This window comes from Piliocolobus tephrosceles, chromosome 10 (genome assembly GCF_002776525.5).
Source record: "Piliocolobus tephrosceles isolate RC106 chromosome 10, ASM277652v3, whole genome shotgun sequence".
Taxonomy (NCBI): Eukaryota; Metazoa; Chordata; class Mammalia; order Primates; family Cercopithecidae; genus Piliocolobus; species Piliocolobus tephrosceles.
The window spans coordinates 109,767,877-109,786,324 of record NC_045443.1 but is presented as its reverse complement, the minus strand read 5'-3'; the positions used below and the strand labels follow the sequence as shown (position 1 = coordinate 109,786,324).

General features: G+C 45.5%; 1 protein-coding gene across 1 annotated transcript in view; it reads right to left on the bottom strand.

The window, feature by feature from the left end:
• Positions 1-7,671: 7,671 nt before the first annotated feature.
• Positions 7,672-18,448, bottom strand: part of TRAFD1 (TRAF-type zinc finger domain containing 1) — a 29,787-nt gene continuing 19,010 nt past the window's right edge. The window contains exons 7-12 of the mRNA XM_023203741.1: positions 15,224-15,300; positions 12,973-13,203; positions 11,409-11,529; positions 9,130-9,469; positions 8,771-8,843; positions 7,672-8,540 (exon numbers count right to left, since the gene is read on the bottom strand). Coding sequence (XP_023059509.1) covers positions 8,484-8,540; positions 8,771-8,843; positions 9,130-9,469; positions 11,409-11,529; positions 12,973-13,203; positions 15,224-15,300 — 899 coding nt within the window. The 3' untranslated portion in view covers positions 7,672-8,483. The remainder of the gene's footprint in view (positions 8,541-8,770; positions 8,844-9,129; positions 9,470-11,408; positions 11,530-12,972; positions 13,204-15,223; positions 15,301-18,448) is intronic.

The following is an 18,448-nucleotide window of genomic DNA, read 5'->3' as shown; positions in this document are numbered from 1 at the left end:
CACTACAAAAAAAGAAAATACCCCTGATGAACATCAATGCGAAAATCCTCAATAAAATACTGGCAAACTGAATCCAGCAGCACATCAAAAAGCTTATCCATCAGTCGGCTTCATCCCAGGGATGCAAGGCTGGTTCAACATACTCAGATCAATAAATGTAATCCATCATATAAATAGACCAATGACAAAAAACACATGATTATCTCAATAGATGCAGAAAAGGCCTTCAATAAAATTCACCCCGTCATACTAAAAACTCTCAATAAACTAGGTATTGATGGAACTCATCTCAAAATAATAAGAGTTATTTATGACAAATCCATAGCCAATATCATACTGAATGGGCAAAAACTGGAAGCATTCCCTTTGAAAACCAGCACAAGACAAGGATATCCTCTCTCATCACTCCTATTCAACATAGCATTGGAAGTTCTGGCCAGGCAGTGAGGCAAGATAAATAAAGGGTATTCAAGTAGGAAGAAAGGAAATCACACTGTCTCTGTTTACAGATGACATAATTGTATATTTAGAAAACCCTACTGTCAGCCAGTTGCAGTAGCTCATGCCTGTAATCCCAACACTGTGGGAGGCCAAGGCAGGCAGATCACAAGGTCAGCAGTCTCAGACCAGCCTGGCCAATATGGTGAAACCCAGTCTCTACTAATACAAAAATTAGCTGGGCATGGTGACACATGCCTGTAATCCCAGCTACGCAGAAGGCTGAGGCAGGAGAATCACTTGAACCCAGGAGGCAGAGGTTGCAGTGATTGTGCCATTGCACTCCAGCCTGGGCGACAGAGCAAGACTCCGTCTCAAAAAAAAAATAGAAAAGAAAATCCCATTGTCTCATCCCAAAATCTCCTTAAGCTGATAAGCAACTTCAGCAAAATCTCAGTATACAAAATCAATGTGCAAAAATCACAAGCATTCCTATATACCAATAATAGACAAACAGAGAGCCAAATCCCATTCACAATTGCTACAAAGAGAATAAAATAACTAGGAATACAGCTTAGAAGGGAAGTGAAGGACCTTTTCAAGGAGAACTACAAACCACTGCTCAAGGAAATAAGGACACAAACAAATGGAAAAACATTCCATACTCATGGATAGGAAGAATCAATATTGTGAAAATGGCCATATTGTCCAAAGTAATTTATAGATTCAATGCTATCCCCATCAAGCTACCACTGAGAATTAGAAAAAACTACTTTAAATTTCATGTGGAACCAAAAAAGGGCCCGTATAGCCAAGACAATCCTAAGCAAAAGGAAAAAGCTGGAGGCATCATGCTACCTGACTTCAAACTATACTACAAGGCTACAGTAACCAAAACAGCATGGTACTGGTACCAAAACAGATATATAGACCAATGGAACAGAACAGAGGCCTCAGAAATAGCACTACACATCTACAACCATCTGATCTTTGACAAACCTGACAAAAGCAATGGGGAAAGGATTCCCTATTTAATAAATTGTGCTGGGAAAACTGGCTAGCTGTATGTAAAGCTGAAACTGGATCCCTTCCTTACACCTTATACGAAAATTAACTCAAGATGGATTAAAGACTTAAATGTAAGACCTAAAACCATAAAAACCCCAGAAGAAAACCTAGGCAGTACCACTCAGGACATAGGCATGGGCAAAGACTTCATGACTAAAACACCAAAAGCAAGTACAACAAAAGCCAAAATTGACAATTGGAATCTAATTAAACTAAAGAGCTCCTGCACATCAAAAGAAACTATCATCAGAGTGAACAGGCAACCTACAGAATGGGAGAAAATGTTTGCAATGTATCCATGTGACAAAGGGCTAATATCCAGAATCTACAAAGAACTTAAAACAAATTTACAAGAAAAAAACAAACCCCATCAAAAAGTGTGCAAAGGATATGAACAGACACTTCTCAAAAGAAGACATTTATGCAGCCAACAAACATGAAAAACAGCTCATCATCACTAGTCATTAGAAAAATACAAATCAAGCCGGGCGTGGTGGCTCAAGCCTGTAATCCCAGCACTTTGGGAGGCCGAGACGGGTGGATCACGAGGTCAGGAGATCGAGACCATCCTGGTCTACACGGTGAAACCCCATCTCTACTAAAAAAATACAAAAAACTAGCCGGGCGAGAAGGCGAGCGCCTGTAGTCCCAGCTACTCGGGAGGCTGAGGCAGGAGAATGGCGTAAACCCGGGAGGCGGAGCTTGCAGTGAGCCGAGATCGCGCCACTGCACTCCAGCCTGGGTGACAGAGCAAGACTCCGTCTCAAAAAAAAAAAAAAAAGAAAAAGAAAAATACAAATCAAAACCACAATGAGATACCATCTCACCCCAGTTAGAATGGCGATCATTAAAAAGTCAGGAAACAACAGATGCTGGAAAGGATGTGGAGAAACAGGAATGCTTTTACACTGTTGGTGGGAGTGTAAATTAGTTCAATCATTGTGGAAGACAGTGTGGTGATTCCTTAAGGATCTAGAACCAGAAATATCATTTGACCCAGCAATCCCATTACTGGGTATATAAATCATTCTACTGTAAAAACACATGAACATGTATGTTTATCGCAGCACTGTTCACAATAGCAAAGACTTGGAACCAACCCAAATGCCCATCAATGATAGACTGGATTCAGGAGATCGAGACCATCCTGGATAACATGGTGAAACCCCGTCTCTACTGAAAATACAAAAAAATTAGCTGGGCATGGTGGCAGGTGCCTGTAGCCCCAGCTACTCGGGAGGCTGAGGCAGGAGAATGGCATGAACCCAGAAGGCGGAGCTTGCAGTGAGCCCAGATTGCACCACTGCACTCCAGCCTGGGCAACAGAGTGAGACTCCATCTCAAAAAAAAAAGACTGGATAAAGAAAATGTGGCGCATATACACTGTTTTTTTTTTTTTTTTTGAGACGTATATCCGCTGTTCTGTTTTTTTTTTTTTTTTTTTATCCCCCCAGGCTGGAGTGCGGTGGCCGGATCTCAGCTCACTGCAAGCTCCGCCTTCCGGGTTTACGCCATTCTCCTGCCTCAGCCTCCCGAGTAGCTGGGACTACAGGCGCCCGCCACCTCGCCCGGCTAGTTTTTTGTTTTTTAGTAGAGACGGGGTTTCACCATGTTAGCCAGGATGGTCTCGATCTCCTGACCTTGTGATCCGCCCGCCTTGGCCTCCCAAAGTGCTGGGATTATAGGCTTAAGCCACCGCGCCCGGCCTTATACACTGTTATAAAGAAAGTTTTGGTGCCACAAAAGAAATAGCACTCGAATATAAAATTTTCTTTTTAATTCTCAGCAAGGCAAGTTACTTCTATAGAAGGGTGCACCCTTACAGATGGAGCAATGGTGCACGCACACTTGGACAAGGGAGGGGAAGGGGTTCTTATCCCTGATGCATGTGGCCCCTGCTGCTGTGTCGTTCCCCTATTGGCTAGGGTTAGATCACACAGGCTAAACTAATTCCTCTTGGCTACTTTAAAGACAGTGACGCAATGAGTGGTTTGGCAGGAAAAATGGTTATGACAGAGCAGGTAATCAGAATGAGTCAGGGTGGAGCAGGTAATCGAAAAAGGTTGCTTTATGAGGAAGTTAAGTTTAAAAGGAGGCAAAGAATTGAACGTACTGACATATTGATTCTTTGAAAAGAAATTTAGAACTCATATCTAACAACACCATGGAATACTATGTAGCCATAAAAAACAATCAGTTAATGTCCTTTACAGGGACATGGATGAAGCTGGAAACCATTCTCAGCAAACTATCACAGGAACAGAAAACCAAACACTGCATGTTCTCACTCATAAGTGGGAGTTGAACAATGAGAACGCTTGGACCCAGGAGGGGAACATCTCACACCAGGCTTGTCTGGGTTGGGGGGCTAGTGGGGGGATACCATTAGGAGAAATACCTAATATAGATGACGGGTTGATGGGTGCAGCAAACCACCATGGCATATGTATACCTATGCAACAAACCTGTACATTCTGCACATGTATCCCAGAACTTAAAGTATAATAGTTTTTTTTTTTTTTAATGCTAACTTTAGGCTGGGCGCGGTGGCTCATGCCTGTAATCCCAGCACTTTGGGAGGCCGAGGAGGGCGGATCACCTGAGGTTGGGAGTTCGAGACCAGCCTGACCAACATGGAGAAACCCCGTCTCTACTAAAAATACAAAATCAGCCAGGCGTAGTGGCACATGCCTGTAATCCCAGCTACTAGGGAGGCTGAGGCAGGAGAATCACTTGAACCTGGGAGGCGGAGGTTGCGGTAAGCCGAGATCGTGCCATTGCACTCCAGCCTGGGCAATAAGAGCAAAACTCCGTCTCAAAAAAAAAAAAAAAAAGTGCTAACTTTGGTGGAAGTGTCCCAGATGTGTCTTTTTTATAGGCAGAGCAAGGACCCTCTTGGACAAAGAACAGGCAGCTTTCCTTCCTTCCCCTGTCTGTTGCTTCAGGGTGCTGGGAACAGGGAGCAAACACAACCACTCACAGCAAAGAGAGATTTCTGTTTAGATGAGAAGCTGAGGAAGGAGATGCCTAGCTGTCTCCCTGGCCGAGCAGAACCAGGAGTCCCCTGCTCTCCACTGCTGAGGCCATCGCACTGGGCTGCCTCTTGAGAGATAAGTACTGTTCGAAAAGTGTGCCATCCACTAAAGAGAAGATACTCATCCTCATTTGTCAGCAGGGAGATACAGATTAAAATGACAATGAGCCAGCTGCGGTGGCTCACGCCTCTGATCCCATCACTTTGGGAAGCCGAAGAGGGAGGATCACTTGAGGTCAAGATCAAGAGTTCAAGACCAACCTGGCCAAAAAGGCAAAACGCTGTCTCTACTGAAAATACAAAATTTAGCCGGGTGTGCTGGTGCGTGCCTGTAGTTCCAGCTACTCGGGAGGCTGAGGCATGAGAATAGCTTGAACCTGGGAGGCAGAGCCTGCAGAGAGCTGAGGTTGTGCCACTGCACTCCAGCCTGGACAATAGAGCAAGACTCTGTCTCAAAAAATAAAAAAGAAGTAAAGTAAAATAAAATGTCAGTGTGATATACTACACCACCAAAAGGATTAGGAAGACAATACCATGGCTGGGGAAGATGTGGAACAACAGAATTCTCATACACTGCTTATGAAAATGTAAACTACTCCTATTTTGGAAAACTGTTTGGTACTATCTCTACACATACCTATAACCCAGCGATCCCACTAACAGGTATAAACCCAAGGCCGGGCGCGGTGGCTCAAGCCTGTAATCCCAGCACTTTGGGAGGCCGAGACGGGTGGATCACGAGGTCAGGAGATCGAAACCATCCTGGCTAACACGGTGAAACCCCGTCTCTACTAAAAATACAAAAACTAGCCGGGCGAGGTGGCGGGCGCCTGTAGTCCCAGCTACTCGGGAGGCTGAGGCAGGAGAATGGCGTAAACCCAGGAGGCGGAGCTTGCAGTGAGCTGAGATCCGGCCACTGCACTCCAGTCCGGGCAACAGAGCGAGACTCCGCCTCAAAAAAAAAAAAAAAACCAATAGAATTACCCAAATTCACCAAAGGACATGTATGAGAAAGTTCACAGCAGCACTAACAGTCACAGCCAAAACTGGAAGCAAGTTGAAGGCCCATCAACAGTGGAATAAATTTTTTTTGTTTTTTCTTTCCTTTTTTTTTTTTTTTTTTTTTGAGACAGTCTTACTCTTGTCACCCAGGCTAGAGTGCAGTGGCGCAATCTAGGCTCAGTGCAACTTCTGCTTCCCGAGTTCAAGCGATTCTCGTGCCTCAGACTCTCTACTAGCAGGGACTATAGGTACCCACCACCACGCCCAGCTAATTTTTGTATTTTTAGTAGAGATGGGGTTTCACCATGTTGACCAGGCTTGTCTCAAACTCCTGACCTCAAGCAATCTGCCTGTCTTGGCCTCCCAAAGTGCTGGGATTACAGGCCTGAGCCATCACACCCAGCCAGAATAAATTATTGGCATACAATGAAATACTGTACAGGAAGAAAATGAACAAACCACTGCTACATGCAACAACATGGATGAGCCAGTAACATAATGATCAGCAAAAGAAGCTAAACCTAAGAGGGTACTTAATGGTAGGATTCCATGGATAATGTTGAACATGGACAGTAATAACTGATAGTGATAGAATGTCAAGGCATGGGTTATGTCTGTCCCGGGATGGGGAGAGTGGCCTGGGAGTATGAGGAGTGTTGTGGTATCTTAGTAACAGAATTTCTGTTTCTTGATTTGGGTGGTGGTGACAAATATGTGTTCACACTTAGCTGTACACATCCATGCACTTTTCTATAGGAACGTACTATATAGATGGTTTCTAAGTATGCCAAAACAGAGAAATCAAGAAAGAAAAGTATACATTCTGTCTTCATGAAACCAAGAGACATATGTAATTTCAATCATAATTTATGAAAAAGGACAGCTGATGAGAGAATAATAAATGACTTAGCCAGAGTTATCATAAGAAGCAAGATTATTTGCACTGTCTTTTAAAAAAAAATGTAATAGAGAAGAATTGGAGGCCCCACATGCTAGGGAAGAACAGGAATTGGAAGTTCATGTAAAAAGCAGTTAGAATTAACAAGACCAGAAGTTATATATATTTGGAGAAACAACCTCAGAAACTCACAACTCCAGCCCTGTGGCATTTGGAGAGGGAATGACCAGACCAAAATGGGGACAAAATAAAGTCTGTCTTTTGAACATCCCAGCCCCTTTCGCAGTGCCACTCCAGGGTTAGACTGCAGACCGGAAGACCTCTCTCTGAACTAGCTCAGAGAAAAGACCTACAGAGATTGACATCTACGGATCGCCAGTGAAAATGCCACCTGATTGATTGCCCTACAGTGAAAGCCAGCAGTTGAGGAGAGTTGCTTAGTTCCCTATTCTTACATGCATAGCCAGCCAGCCAAGAAGTAGCTGAAGGAAAAGTCTACAACATAAAATACTGAAGTGAAAATAACTCCCAGGAAATGGACAACAGAAGAGTAGAAGATATCAAAAAATAACTATGCCGCAAAAGTACAAGAAAAAGTATCCATTAAATAGGGGGAAAAAAGACTGTGAGAAGATAAAAGATACAGGTTTTGAAAATTACTGTTAGAGGCCAGGCATGGTGACTCACACCTGTAATCCCAGCACTTTGGGATAATTCTTTTCAATAGAGTACTGCCTCCGCAAAGAACTGGCCACATGGTTCCTGTGTCTAGTGTCCCATCTATGAAATAGGGCAGTCCCTCCCACCTTTGCCACCCCAACAGGTTGCTGGAAGAACAAAGGAACTCAGAATGACCTATGGTGCTTGATAGTCCTATGCAGATGGAGGCACTGAGGGGTAACAGCTAATCCTGCTAGGGCTCAACTTCTCTCAGGATGGAGGCTTTTGAAGAATCTGTTTTTCTCTATTCAGTCAGAGGCACCCATTCCAGCCCCAGTTATCACTGGAGCTGCAGCAAGCCTGTCAGTTTTCTCAGAAGTCCAATTTAAAACACTACACATTCAATGTCTGTGTAATCCGAGAATGGACTCACGGTGGAGCTGCAAGGGTTACTGGAGTGCCGGAGAAAGCCCAGCCCCGCTCACCTCCTCCAACCCCAGGGCTAACTCCAGCCCACCCTGGGCTCCCTGCAGTCTCTAAAGCACACAGGAGAAGGAACCACAGACTGAGCTGAATTCCAAGTACAAACTTTATTTCTATTACAAGGAAGTTAATAATAATTATAATAGTAAAATAAAAACAAGGGGAAGGGGCTCTGACACTTGGTTTTCAGAGCAAGCATGGGGCTGCAGCAGAGCCCAACATAGCCCCTGTGGGGACAGGGAGCCCTCAGCCCTCCCCATTAGAGAGCAGTGAGGACGAAAGATCCATGCTCCCCCAGGAACAGAAGGCAGTGATGCCAAATGCTAAGGAAGCAGCTTAAAACACAGTCCCCAGGGCACTCACCTCCAGCTCAACACATCAAAAGCCTCGTTACTGACAGACATTGCAAGTGGCCTGAGCACCTTACCAGAGCACCTCACACACACCTGGGACCCAATCGAGTGTGGACAAAGGCAGTACAGGGAGAGGTTGCCCAAAAGCCCCCAAATTTAGGCCCCAACAGGGCAGAAAATCACTTTACTGGTTGGTACCAGGTTTCCAAAATCTTCCCCTCCTTCCACCGGGACCGCACAGCACCAAGGGGCAGTGGCAACACTAAGTCAAAAGGGAGCCCTGGCAGCTGAGGTTGCGGCTTGTATTTCACTGCTGCTGAAAGGTGGCAGCTAAGGCTGAAGCATTCCTCAACCACCACCGTGCTCCCTTCCCTCAAACTCAAACCCCCACAGCACAACCCCAAAAGACACAAATGGCCATAACCTAGAAAAATCTAAAATCTGGAAAATCTCTCCCACCCAAAGAGCCAGAGAGGTGGGCCTGCACGGCGGCAAGTGCTGCTGTGCACAGAAGACAGGAACCGATGTAAAGTCTCTGGAGACACCATTACTCCTCCTCTTCCTCCTCTGCATCCCCAGCTCCTTGTTGCTTGGAGGGCTTTGCCTGGTAAACAACACAACACAAATGAAGCTTTATGTAAGACGTGAAAGAGCAGTACTCCTCCCCTGGATCCCTGAAAATGTCCCGCTTCCATAGAAACCTCCTCAAAAGTCAAAGGAACAGTCTTTCAACCACAACCAGCCTGGTTCCAGCAACTTCTACAACTTCAGGAGCCACACCAGCCCCACCACGTCTGAGTCCCCCCGAGCATTGTGGGTTGGAGCCCACGTTACCTTTGCAGTTCTGCTGCGATAGTTGGCAGCTGCAGGGGTGACCCGGGAATTCCTGCCACCTTCACTCCTACCACTGAAAGAAAACAATTGGAAACTAGCTCCTGAGGTGTCCCTGAGCAAAGGTCAACAAACTCAGAGAGAACAGGAAGCAGCCCTATGCTCGCAGACAAACCCCAAAAAACCCATGGGCCACAAAATAATTTTTTTGGAGTCAGGTGACAATACAGGAAAAATCCATACTCCTCCTCTTACCATGCAAGGACCTCAGTCTTACCCCAGGCCCAGCGAGGGTAACCAGGCCTTTGCCCATGTTTGCTTCAGCTACTCCCAGGCCCCATTCCTGGGCTACTGATTCTTACCTAGCTCCGTATCTCCCTGCAGGCCCATGGGGGAAAGAGGGCACAATGTTTTCTGGGTAGAGACTTTGAGGAGGGCGAATCACTGAAACGTGCCCAGGGGCTATGGCCCCATTCTGACTGTTTCGATTCCGCCCCCGGATGTCCTGGCTGTCGGAGTTGTTGAGCTTCAGCACACGAGGAGGGCTGGGCTGGCACCCAGGTCTGGGCCCTGATGTTGACCTTGATAGCTGGTTGTAGGTAGCTGTCATATTGTTAAAGGGTCGGCTGGGAGGCAGACAGGAGGTGGGCCCCTTAGCAGTTTCCTGCTTAATATCATCCAGGTAACCAGAAGACAGGTCTCCTGAGAAGAGAAAATGGTAACAGCTTTAGGAAAAAGCCTGCTCTGGCTATAGTGCCAGGTTTAGGGCAAGAACAAAAAGATTCCAGATAGAAGACAACTGCTCAGCCAGGTGTGATGGATGGCTCATGCCTGTAAACCCAGCACTTTGGGAGGCCAAGGCAGGTGGGTCACCTGAGGTCAGGAGTTCGAGACCAGCCTGGCCAACATGGTGAAATCCCATCTCTACTAAAAAAATAAAAATAAAAAATTAGCCAGGTGAGGTGGCAGACAGCTATAGTCTCAGCTACTCAGGAGGCTGACACCAGGAGAATCACTTAAACCCGGGAGGTGAAGGCTGCAGTGAGCCGAGATCATGCCACTGCATTCCAGCCTGGGCAAGACAGAGCAAGACTCTGTCTCAAAAAAAAAAAAAAAGACAACTGCTCACCCCAAAAGGCTGCTGGACCCCACATCTCCAGGGCAGAGTTGGCGATATTTTATCTATTCTGCATATATTATATGAGTCCTCAAAGACAGCCTCCTAACTATTCAATAACAGTGTACAAGCAAACCTTGAAAAACATTTTTTTTTTTTTTTTGAGATGGAGTCTTGCTCTGTCGCCCAGGCTGGAGTGCAATGGCATGATCGTGCCTCACTGCAGCCTCTGCCTCCTGGATTCTCAAGTGATTCTCCTGCCTCACCTCCCAAGTAGCTGGGACTACAGGTACCCGCCACCACGCCCGGCTAATTTTTCTATTTTTAGTAGAGACGGGGTTTCATGATGTTGGCCAGGCTGGTCTTGAACTCCTGACCTTGTGATCCACCCACCTCAGCCTCCCAAAGTGCTGGGATTACAGGCGTGAGCCACCATGCCCAGACGAAAAATAATTTCTAATTGGCTTTGTAGTGGTGAGGTTTCAAAAACAGTTTACTTGCCTAAACATGAGGCTCTTAAGCAATAACAATAAGTTTGAGGCTGGGTGTTATGGCTCACACCTGTAATCCCAACACGCTGGGAGGAACACTTGAGCACAGGAGTTCAAGATCAGCCTGGACAATGTGGCGAAACCCCAACTCTACAAAAGATTAAAATAAAAATTAGCTGGGTGTGGTGGTGGGCACCTAGCCTACCTATAGTCCCAGCTACTCAGGAGGCTAAGGGTGGGAGAATAACTTGAGCTCAAGAAGTTGAGACTGCAGTGAGCTGTGATCACGCCACTGCACTCCAGCTTGGATGACTAAGAGACCTTGTCTTAACAAAAAAAAAGAAAAATAATGTTTGAGGTCAGTCACAGTGGCCAACACCTGTAACCCCAATGCTTTGGGAGTCCAAGGCAGAAGGACTGCTTGAGGTCAAGAGTTCAAAATCACCCTGGGCAACATAGCAAGACCCTATCTCTACAAAAACAAAAAACTAGCCGGGTGTAGTAGAGTGTGCCTGTAGTCCCAGCTACTTGGGAGGCTGAGGAGGGAGGACCACTTGAGCCCAGGAGTTTGAGGCTGTGGTAAGCTATGATTGTGTCACTGCACTCCAGCCTAGGTAACAGAGCAAGACTCTGTCTCTACAAAAAATTAAAAATAAATAACAATAGGTTTGAGTACCCTAAGTGTATTTCAACTTGAAATGGGGGCCCAGGGTAGTTACCATAAGATCTGCAAATTATCTACAAATAGTCCACTAAGTGCACAGACAGGAAACCAGAAACTTACTACAAGCACTAACTACTACATGTATCTCATGGATGTCCGCAAAGCCATTACCCTAAAAATCACACACTTGAGAGAGCTCAGTCTAATGTGGGATCACAACTACCTACAGGAGTCCCCCGTGAGACCCTAGTGTGTTTGGAAATTTGAGATGCAGGTAATCCCCACATTAGAGCAGTGGATGAGAAGTGGTAAACAGGCCGGAGCCAGCAGTGGACCTGCAGCCTTGGTTCAGTCCTGGCTAATAAATACCCTGGTGTCTAACACGCCTCCTGGGCAGCTCTGGTGAGTTCTCTTGAGGCTGGGAATCCAGTCTAGGAATCCCCTCTGTCACATGGTTGGTTGCTGTGGCTGGGCGTTGGTCACACTGGTCCTAAACAAGAAAAAACAGAATTAGTACCTCTGAATTGAGTCATTCCCAGAAAAGAGCACGCGATGGGAGGAACAGCAGGGTATTCCTTATCTGGATGGGGACTTTGACAACCTCTGAAAGTTCTGGGAAATTTCAGAAACCACACATCTGGAATGGTGAATTCAATCCCATTGGCACCTGAGGCACTGACAGAAGCACTTTCTGATTTGTGCAGGGATGAGGGAAGGGCTGGTCTTGGAGCAAAAAAAACATTTCTTTCTTTTTTTCTCTCTTTTTTTTAAAGACTACTCAAGTGCAATAGTGAGAAGAGGGGAAGGAGTAGAACAAGGAGTTCGATCTGTAACTGACTGTGAACAATCAACTGAGATAACTCACTACCTTCAGAGCAGCTGAAAAGCATTTCTATACTCTCACCAGAGTATTTATTTGTGTGGTTGCTTATTTCAGTCTGCCCTAGAGGGTAAGCAGTCTCTTATCTACTGTTTGATCGCAAAGCAGGAGTCTTTTTTTGCTTTCTTTTTTTTTTTGAGACAGAGTCTCGCTCTGTCACCCAGGCTGGAGTGCAGTGGTCTGATCTCAGCTCACTACAACCTCCACCTCCCAGGTTCAAGTGATTCTCATGCCTCAGCCTCCCGAGTAGCTGGGATTACAGGCGCCCACCACCACATTCAGCTAATTTTTGTATTTTTAGTAGAGACGGGGTTTCACTATGTTAGCCAGGCTGGTCTCAAACTTTTGACCTCAAGTGATCTGCCCGCCTCAGCCTCCCAAAGTGCTAGGATTACAGGCATAAGCCACCACGCCTGACCTCTGAAAAGCAGGAGTCTTTATTACAGAAATGAAATGTACAATGTTCTAGTAACAGCTGCATGGCATCAACTACAGAAATGGTACCTGCAGTGTTGACTCCCACTCCCCGTAACATATACGATTGAGCAGAAAACATATTTTCCACTAACAGATTGGAATCCTATACTGTAAATGCTGAAAAACGACTTCATATTGTCTAGTCCAACTCCCTTACTTACAGATGGCCCCAGTGAGGGGCATCCATAGGACAAAACCAGAAGTAGACCCTTAGGTGTCCTACAATGCAAGTCTCAAATGCCACCACAATGGGAAAAACCCACCTGGTGAAAAGCAGGGAGACTCTCATCTAAACCTTCTGACAAGGCTTCCTTCCACACCTGCTCAAATAGAGTCCTGGCTCTTTGGCCCTCGCTAGTAACAAGATGGCTTCAGTTGCCCGAAGGGAGGGAAAGTCTGAAGGCCTGCGGTATTGGTTACTACAGACAGCTTACAAAGATGACACGGCCAGAAGCCAAGTGTGTGCATTCCTTGTCAGGATGGAATGCAACTTAAAGGCTAAGGAAGTGTTCTCAGCTCTGGAAGCCTCAGGTTCACACACAGAGCCACACGGACAGGCACTCCAGGGACCCTTACCTGGTGATGGAACAGCACCTCCTCTTCCAGCTGTACCCCACAGAATTCACAGGGGATGATGATGCTCTCCTCCACAGGGTGTGAACTGCTCAGGCCCATCAAAGAGTCTAACTGCTTACTTGCAGCCTGTTGCAAGAAGTTCTGGAAGATGACATCATGTTCCTCCACCCCTCTAGGGGAAGAGCTGCCAGTATTGAGTGAAGGTAAGGCACGTGAAGGGTTACAGCTTGTCTGTCATTCAAAAAATATAGGTTAAAAACAAAAATCAGAGGTTAAAAAACTACATTCCTAAGATATTTTCTAGAAGTCAAATAATTTTAACAATGCTTGGCTGGGCGCAGTGGCTCACGCCTGTAATCCCAGCACTTTGGGAGGCCGAGGCAGGCGGATCATGAGGTCAGGAGATCAAGACCAGCCTGGCCAAGAGGTTGAAACCCCATCTCTATGAAAATACAAAGATTAGCCGGGCATGGTGGCACTTGCCTATAATCCCAGCTACTCGGGAGGCTGAGGCAGAGAACTGCTTGAACCTGGGAGGCGGAGGTCGCAGTGACCCAAGATCACGCCACTGCACTCCAGCCTGGGCGACAGAGTGAGACTCCATCTCATAAAAAAAAAAAAAAAAAAAAAAAAAAAAATTTAACAATGCTTAATATTGGAAAGAGGAACTAAAAGGGGGAATGTACATAGAATACTCATTTTACTTTAAAATATTTTTGTGGGTTTTTTTTAAGTGTGTTCATGTGTTTATTCTTTTTAAATTAATTTGAAATGATTCAAGGTTCTTCCCACCACACCCATACAGTAAAAGAGAGGCACAGATATTCTTTATTATCTTTGTTAATGGATTTTCCACGGTACTCCTAAAACAAAAACTGTATGTATTCAAATAGTATATTATTTCATTTATGGGGGAAAATATGTTCCCCTATACAGAGCACAGGCACTACTTAGTAGTTGTGGAAATGCCAGACTAGGCCAAACCAAATGAGAGTACTGAGGGAACAAGAAGTCCCTCCAGGCCAGGCACGGTGGCTCACTCCTGTAATCTCAGCACTTTGGGAGGCCAAGGTGGGCAGGTCACAAGGTCAGGAGTTTGAGACCAGCCTAGCCAACCAACATGGTGAAACTCCGTCTCTATGAAAAATACAAAATTAGCCAGGCATGGTGGTGTGCGCCTGTAGCCCAGCTACCTGGGAGGCTAAGGCAGAAGAATAACTGGAACCTGGGAGGCAGAGGTTGCAGTGAGCCCAGATCACGTCACTGCGTTCTAGCCTAGGTGACAGAGTGAGACTCCATCTCAAAAAATAAAAAAATAAAAAACACAGAAGTTCCCTCCATCAGGTAATCCTCAAACACATAAAGCTATTTGCTCATCATTCCTAAATGGCTCAAGAATAGTCAGTCATTCAAATAACTGACACCTTTTCGGATACCAAGTATTTAGAGATTCTGAAACCAGGAAAACTCAGAACGTGCCTTCAGGGAACTCAGCCTAGTGACGCAGACCAACAGGAGATCAGAAGACCACATCATAAAGTGACAAACTATAAGAGAGGTGGGCACGGACTTTCAGAAGCTCACAGGTGTGGTTCCTGACCTAGCCTTCATAGTACCCCCTCTCAGGATGGCTTCCATAAAGTCACATCTGAACCAACTCTACAAGTAAGGGGTCTCTGTTGTTGGATGTGTTAAGGAGACAGGGGCAGAAGGCCAGACACCTTTCAGGTAGATAAAGTAATGTGTAGAAAACACCCTTGACCTTTCTAGAAAAATGCAAGGACTTCAATACAGCTCCAATAAATCAAAATGTGGCATGAGATGAGACCAGATCACAGGACGGGTAGTGGAGATATATGTGCACCAGTCACTACCATATGAAAGGACTGCTAGCATGAGATTTCTAGGTCTGCTGAAATGAGCATCATTCCCCGCCCCCTTTGTTTTTTTGGTAGAGCTGGGGTCTCACTATGTTGCCCAGGCTGGCCTCAAACTCATGGGCTCAAGCAATCCTCCCACCTCAGCCTCCTGTTTGGGACTACAGGCACAAACTACTGCCATCACTTTTTCTAAGAAGGAACAAGGCTAAGTTTTCATATCTGTATGCCAGTCACACCATGGAAAAGAACATTACTATTCCTACCACGGGCATTGTATTAAAATGATTTGTTCAAGGCCTCATGTGGCCTGTAACACCAATTATGGCCTGCATACATTCCGACTAAAAGTCCTCAAGTAATTCATAACACACCTGATGGTCAATCAGCAGTTCCTCTGGGTAGAGCTCCTCACAAAATTCACAAGGCAACATGGTCTCGTCAGCTGCACCTAGGTATTAGGCCACATAATGAGACTCAGGATGAACAAAACCAAACTTGAATTTAACCTTTTATCCTCTTTATGGGGTCTTACATAGAAGTTTGGCTTTCTTTAATGTTTCTTATAGACAGCAATTTGTGGGGCTGTATATTCTCAGAGGGAACCCATCTAAGAGATAAACTCTAGGCAAAAACTTCCATTATGAAACAAGAAATGTACTTGACCCCAATTTCCTGAGTAGCAGTATAGTAGTAGTTTACCTGCTACTCACTGCTCTAAGGAAGCGATTTAAATTGTAGGCAATCATCTTAAGTGTTTTTCACACACTATTTCAATCCTCAGAATAAACTTACGAAGTAGATCCTACATTATCCTTATTTTACAGATAAAGAAATTGAGCAAACTGGCAAATAATATCATGAATACTCCTCCCAGTACCAAAATACCCAAAAAATGCTGACTAAAAGTAACTGAAGTGAACAAATCGATACATTTTAAAACCAAGATTCCCAGACACAACACCCTCAGTAAGACTGCTAAACAAATGGGAGGGTGAACAATGGGGAGATGCAGGGAAATTCATCCTTCAACCCAACTAGATTTTAGTTCTGGGTAGAAGAGAGAAAAGTCTCTACCAAGTAGAGTAACTGGAGCTTGGCCCCTTATATAGGTTTGGGGTCACAGTCTGTGCTTGTTTTTTATGTTTCTATTTTTACATAAATTCACATTTGTGATTTTTTTTTTTGAGGCAGGGTCTCACTCTGTTGCCTAGATTGGAGTGCAGTGGTGCAATCTTGGCTCACTGCAGCCTCGATCTCCCAGGCTCAAGAGATCCTCCCACTCAGCCTCCCCAGTAGCTGAGACTACAGGTGTGTGCCACCATGCCTAGCTAGTTTTTGTATACTTTGTGTAGAAATGAGGTCTGACTCTGTTGCCCAGTATGGTCTTGAACTCCCTGGCTCAAATGATCCTCCCACCTCAGCCTCCCAAAGTGTTGGGATTACAGGAATGAGATACGATGCTCAGCTATGTTTATGCTTTTTAAAAGTCCAAGCCGGCCAGGCACGGTGGCTCATGCCTATAATCCCAGCACTTTGGGAGGTCAAGATGGGTGGATTACCTGAGGTCAGGAGTTCCAGACCAACCTGAGCGACATTTTCTCTTTTCTCTCTTCTACCCAGAACTAAAATCTAGTTGGGTTGAAGGGTGAATTTCCCTGCATCTCCCCATTGTTCACCCTCCCATTTGTTTAGCAGTCTTACTGAGGGTGTTGTGTCTGGGAATCTTGGTTTTAAAATGTATCGATTTGTTCACTTCAGTTACTTTTAGTCAGCATTTTTTGGGTATTTTGGTACTGGGAGGAGTATTCATGATATTATTCGCCAGTTTGCTCAAGACAGGTGAAATCCTGTCTCTACTAAAAATATAAAAATTAGCAGGGCATGGTGGTGCAAGCCTGTAATCCCAGCTACCCTAGAGGCTGAGGCAGGAGAAATCACTTGAACCCCAGAGGCAGAGGTTGCAATGAGCCAAGATCACACCACTGTACTCCAGCCTGGGCAACAGAGGGAGACTGTTGCAGAAAAAAAAAAATGTCTAGGCCAAAAGCTTAATTTAAAGTTACCCCTAATGGTAGTATCTCTATGTGCCTACCAGAAGCATATATAAATTCTCAGAGGAACATGCCAGAAAACTTGGTGTTCATACAAACACCCACACACACACGCATGCACACACACACACACACAGCAAGCCTCCATGAATGGGAGACAGCAGAAACAACACAGCAAAGAAACAGTTTGTGCTATTTTTGGACACAAAAGAAAAATAAGGGCCGGGCGCGGTGGCTCAATCCTGTAATCCCAGCACTTTGGGAGGCCGAGGCGGGTGGATCACGAGGTCAGGAGATGGAGACCATCCTGGCTAACACGGTGAAACCCCGTCTCTACTAAAAAAATACAAAAAACTAGCCGGGTGAGGTGGCGGGCGCCTGTAGTCCCAGCTACTCCAGAGGCTGAGGCAGGAGAATGGCGTAAACCCGGGAGGCGGAGCTTGCAGTGAGCTGAGATCTGGCCACTGCACTCCAGCCTGGGCGGCAGAGCGAGACTCTGTCTCAAAAAAAAAGAAAAAAAAAAAAGGAAAAATAAGTATATTTAACATGTTTAAAGACATGTTAAAGAGGGAACTATGCTGGGCGCAGTGGCTAACGCCTGTAATCCCAGTCCTTTGGGAGGCCAACGGGGGGACACAGATTGCTTGAGCTCAGGAGTTCGAGACTAGCCTGGGCAACACAGTAAGGAACCATCTCTACTAAAAATACAAAAACATAGGTAGTGGTGCATGCCTGTGGTCCCAGCTACATGGGAGACTGAAGTGGGAGGATCACTTGAGGCCTGGGGGCGGAGGGTGCAGTGAGCTGAGATCACACTACGGCACTCCAGCCTCAGTGACAGAGCGAGATTCTGTCTCAAAAACAAAAGACAAAAAACAAAACAAAACAAAACCAAAGAGGGAACTGTAAAATGACTATGGAACAAAAGATTATTTTAAAAATTAGGAGGTACAATGAGGAAAAGGATCAAACAGAACTCAAAATGAAATATATAATCACTAAAGTGAAAATCTTAATGGACACATTATACAACAGATTAGAAATAACTAAGGAGAAAAATCAGCAAACTAGAAGACAGATAAGAAATTACCCAGAATGGCTGGGCGCAGTGGCTCACACCTATAATCCCAGAACTTTGGGAGGCTGAGGCAGGTGGATCACCTGAGGTCAAGAGTTTGAGACCAGCCTGGCCAACACGGTGAAACTCCGTCTCTACTAAAAATACAAAAAAAATTCGCCGGGCGTGGCTGGGCGCAGTGGCTCACACTTATAATCCCAGCACTTTGGGAGGCCGAGGCAGGCAGATCACACAGTCAGAAGATCGAGACCATCCTGGCTAACATGGTGAAACCCCGTCTCTACTAAAAATACAAAAAATAAGATGGGCGTGGTGGTGGGCGCCTGTAGTCCCAGCTACTCGGGAGGCTGAGGCAGGAGAATGGTGTGAACCCAGGAGGTGGAGCTTGCAGTGAGCCGAGATCGCGCCACTGCACTCCAGCCTGGGTGACAGAGCGAGACTCCATCTTAAAAAAAAAAAAAAAAAAA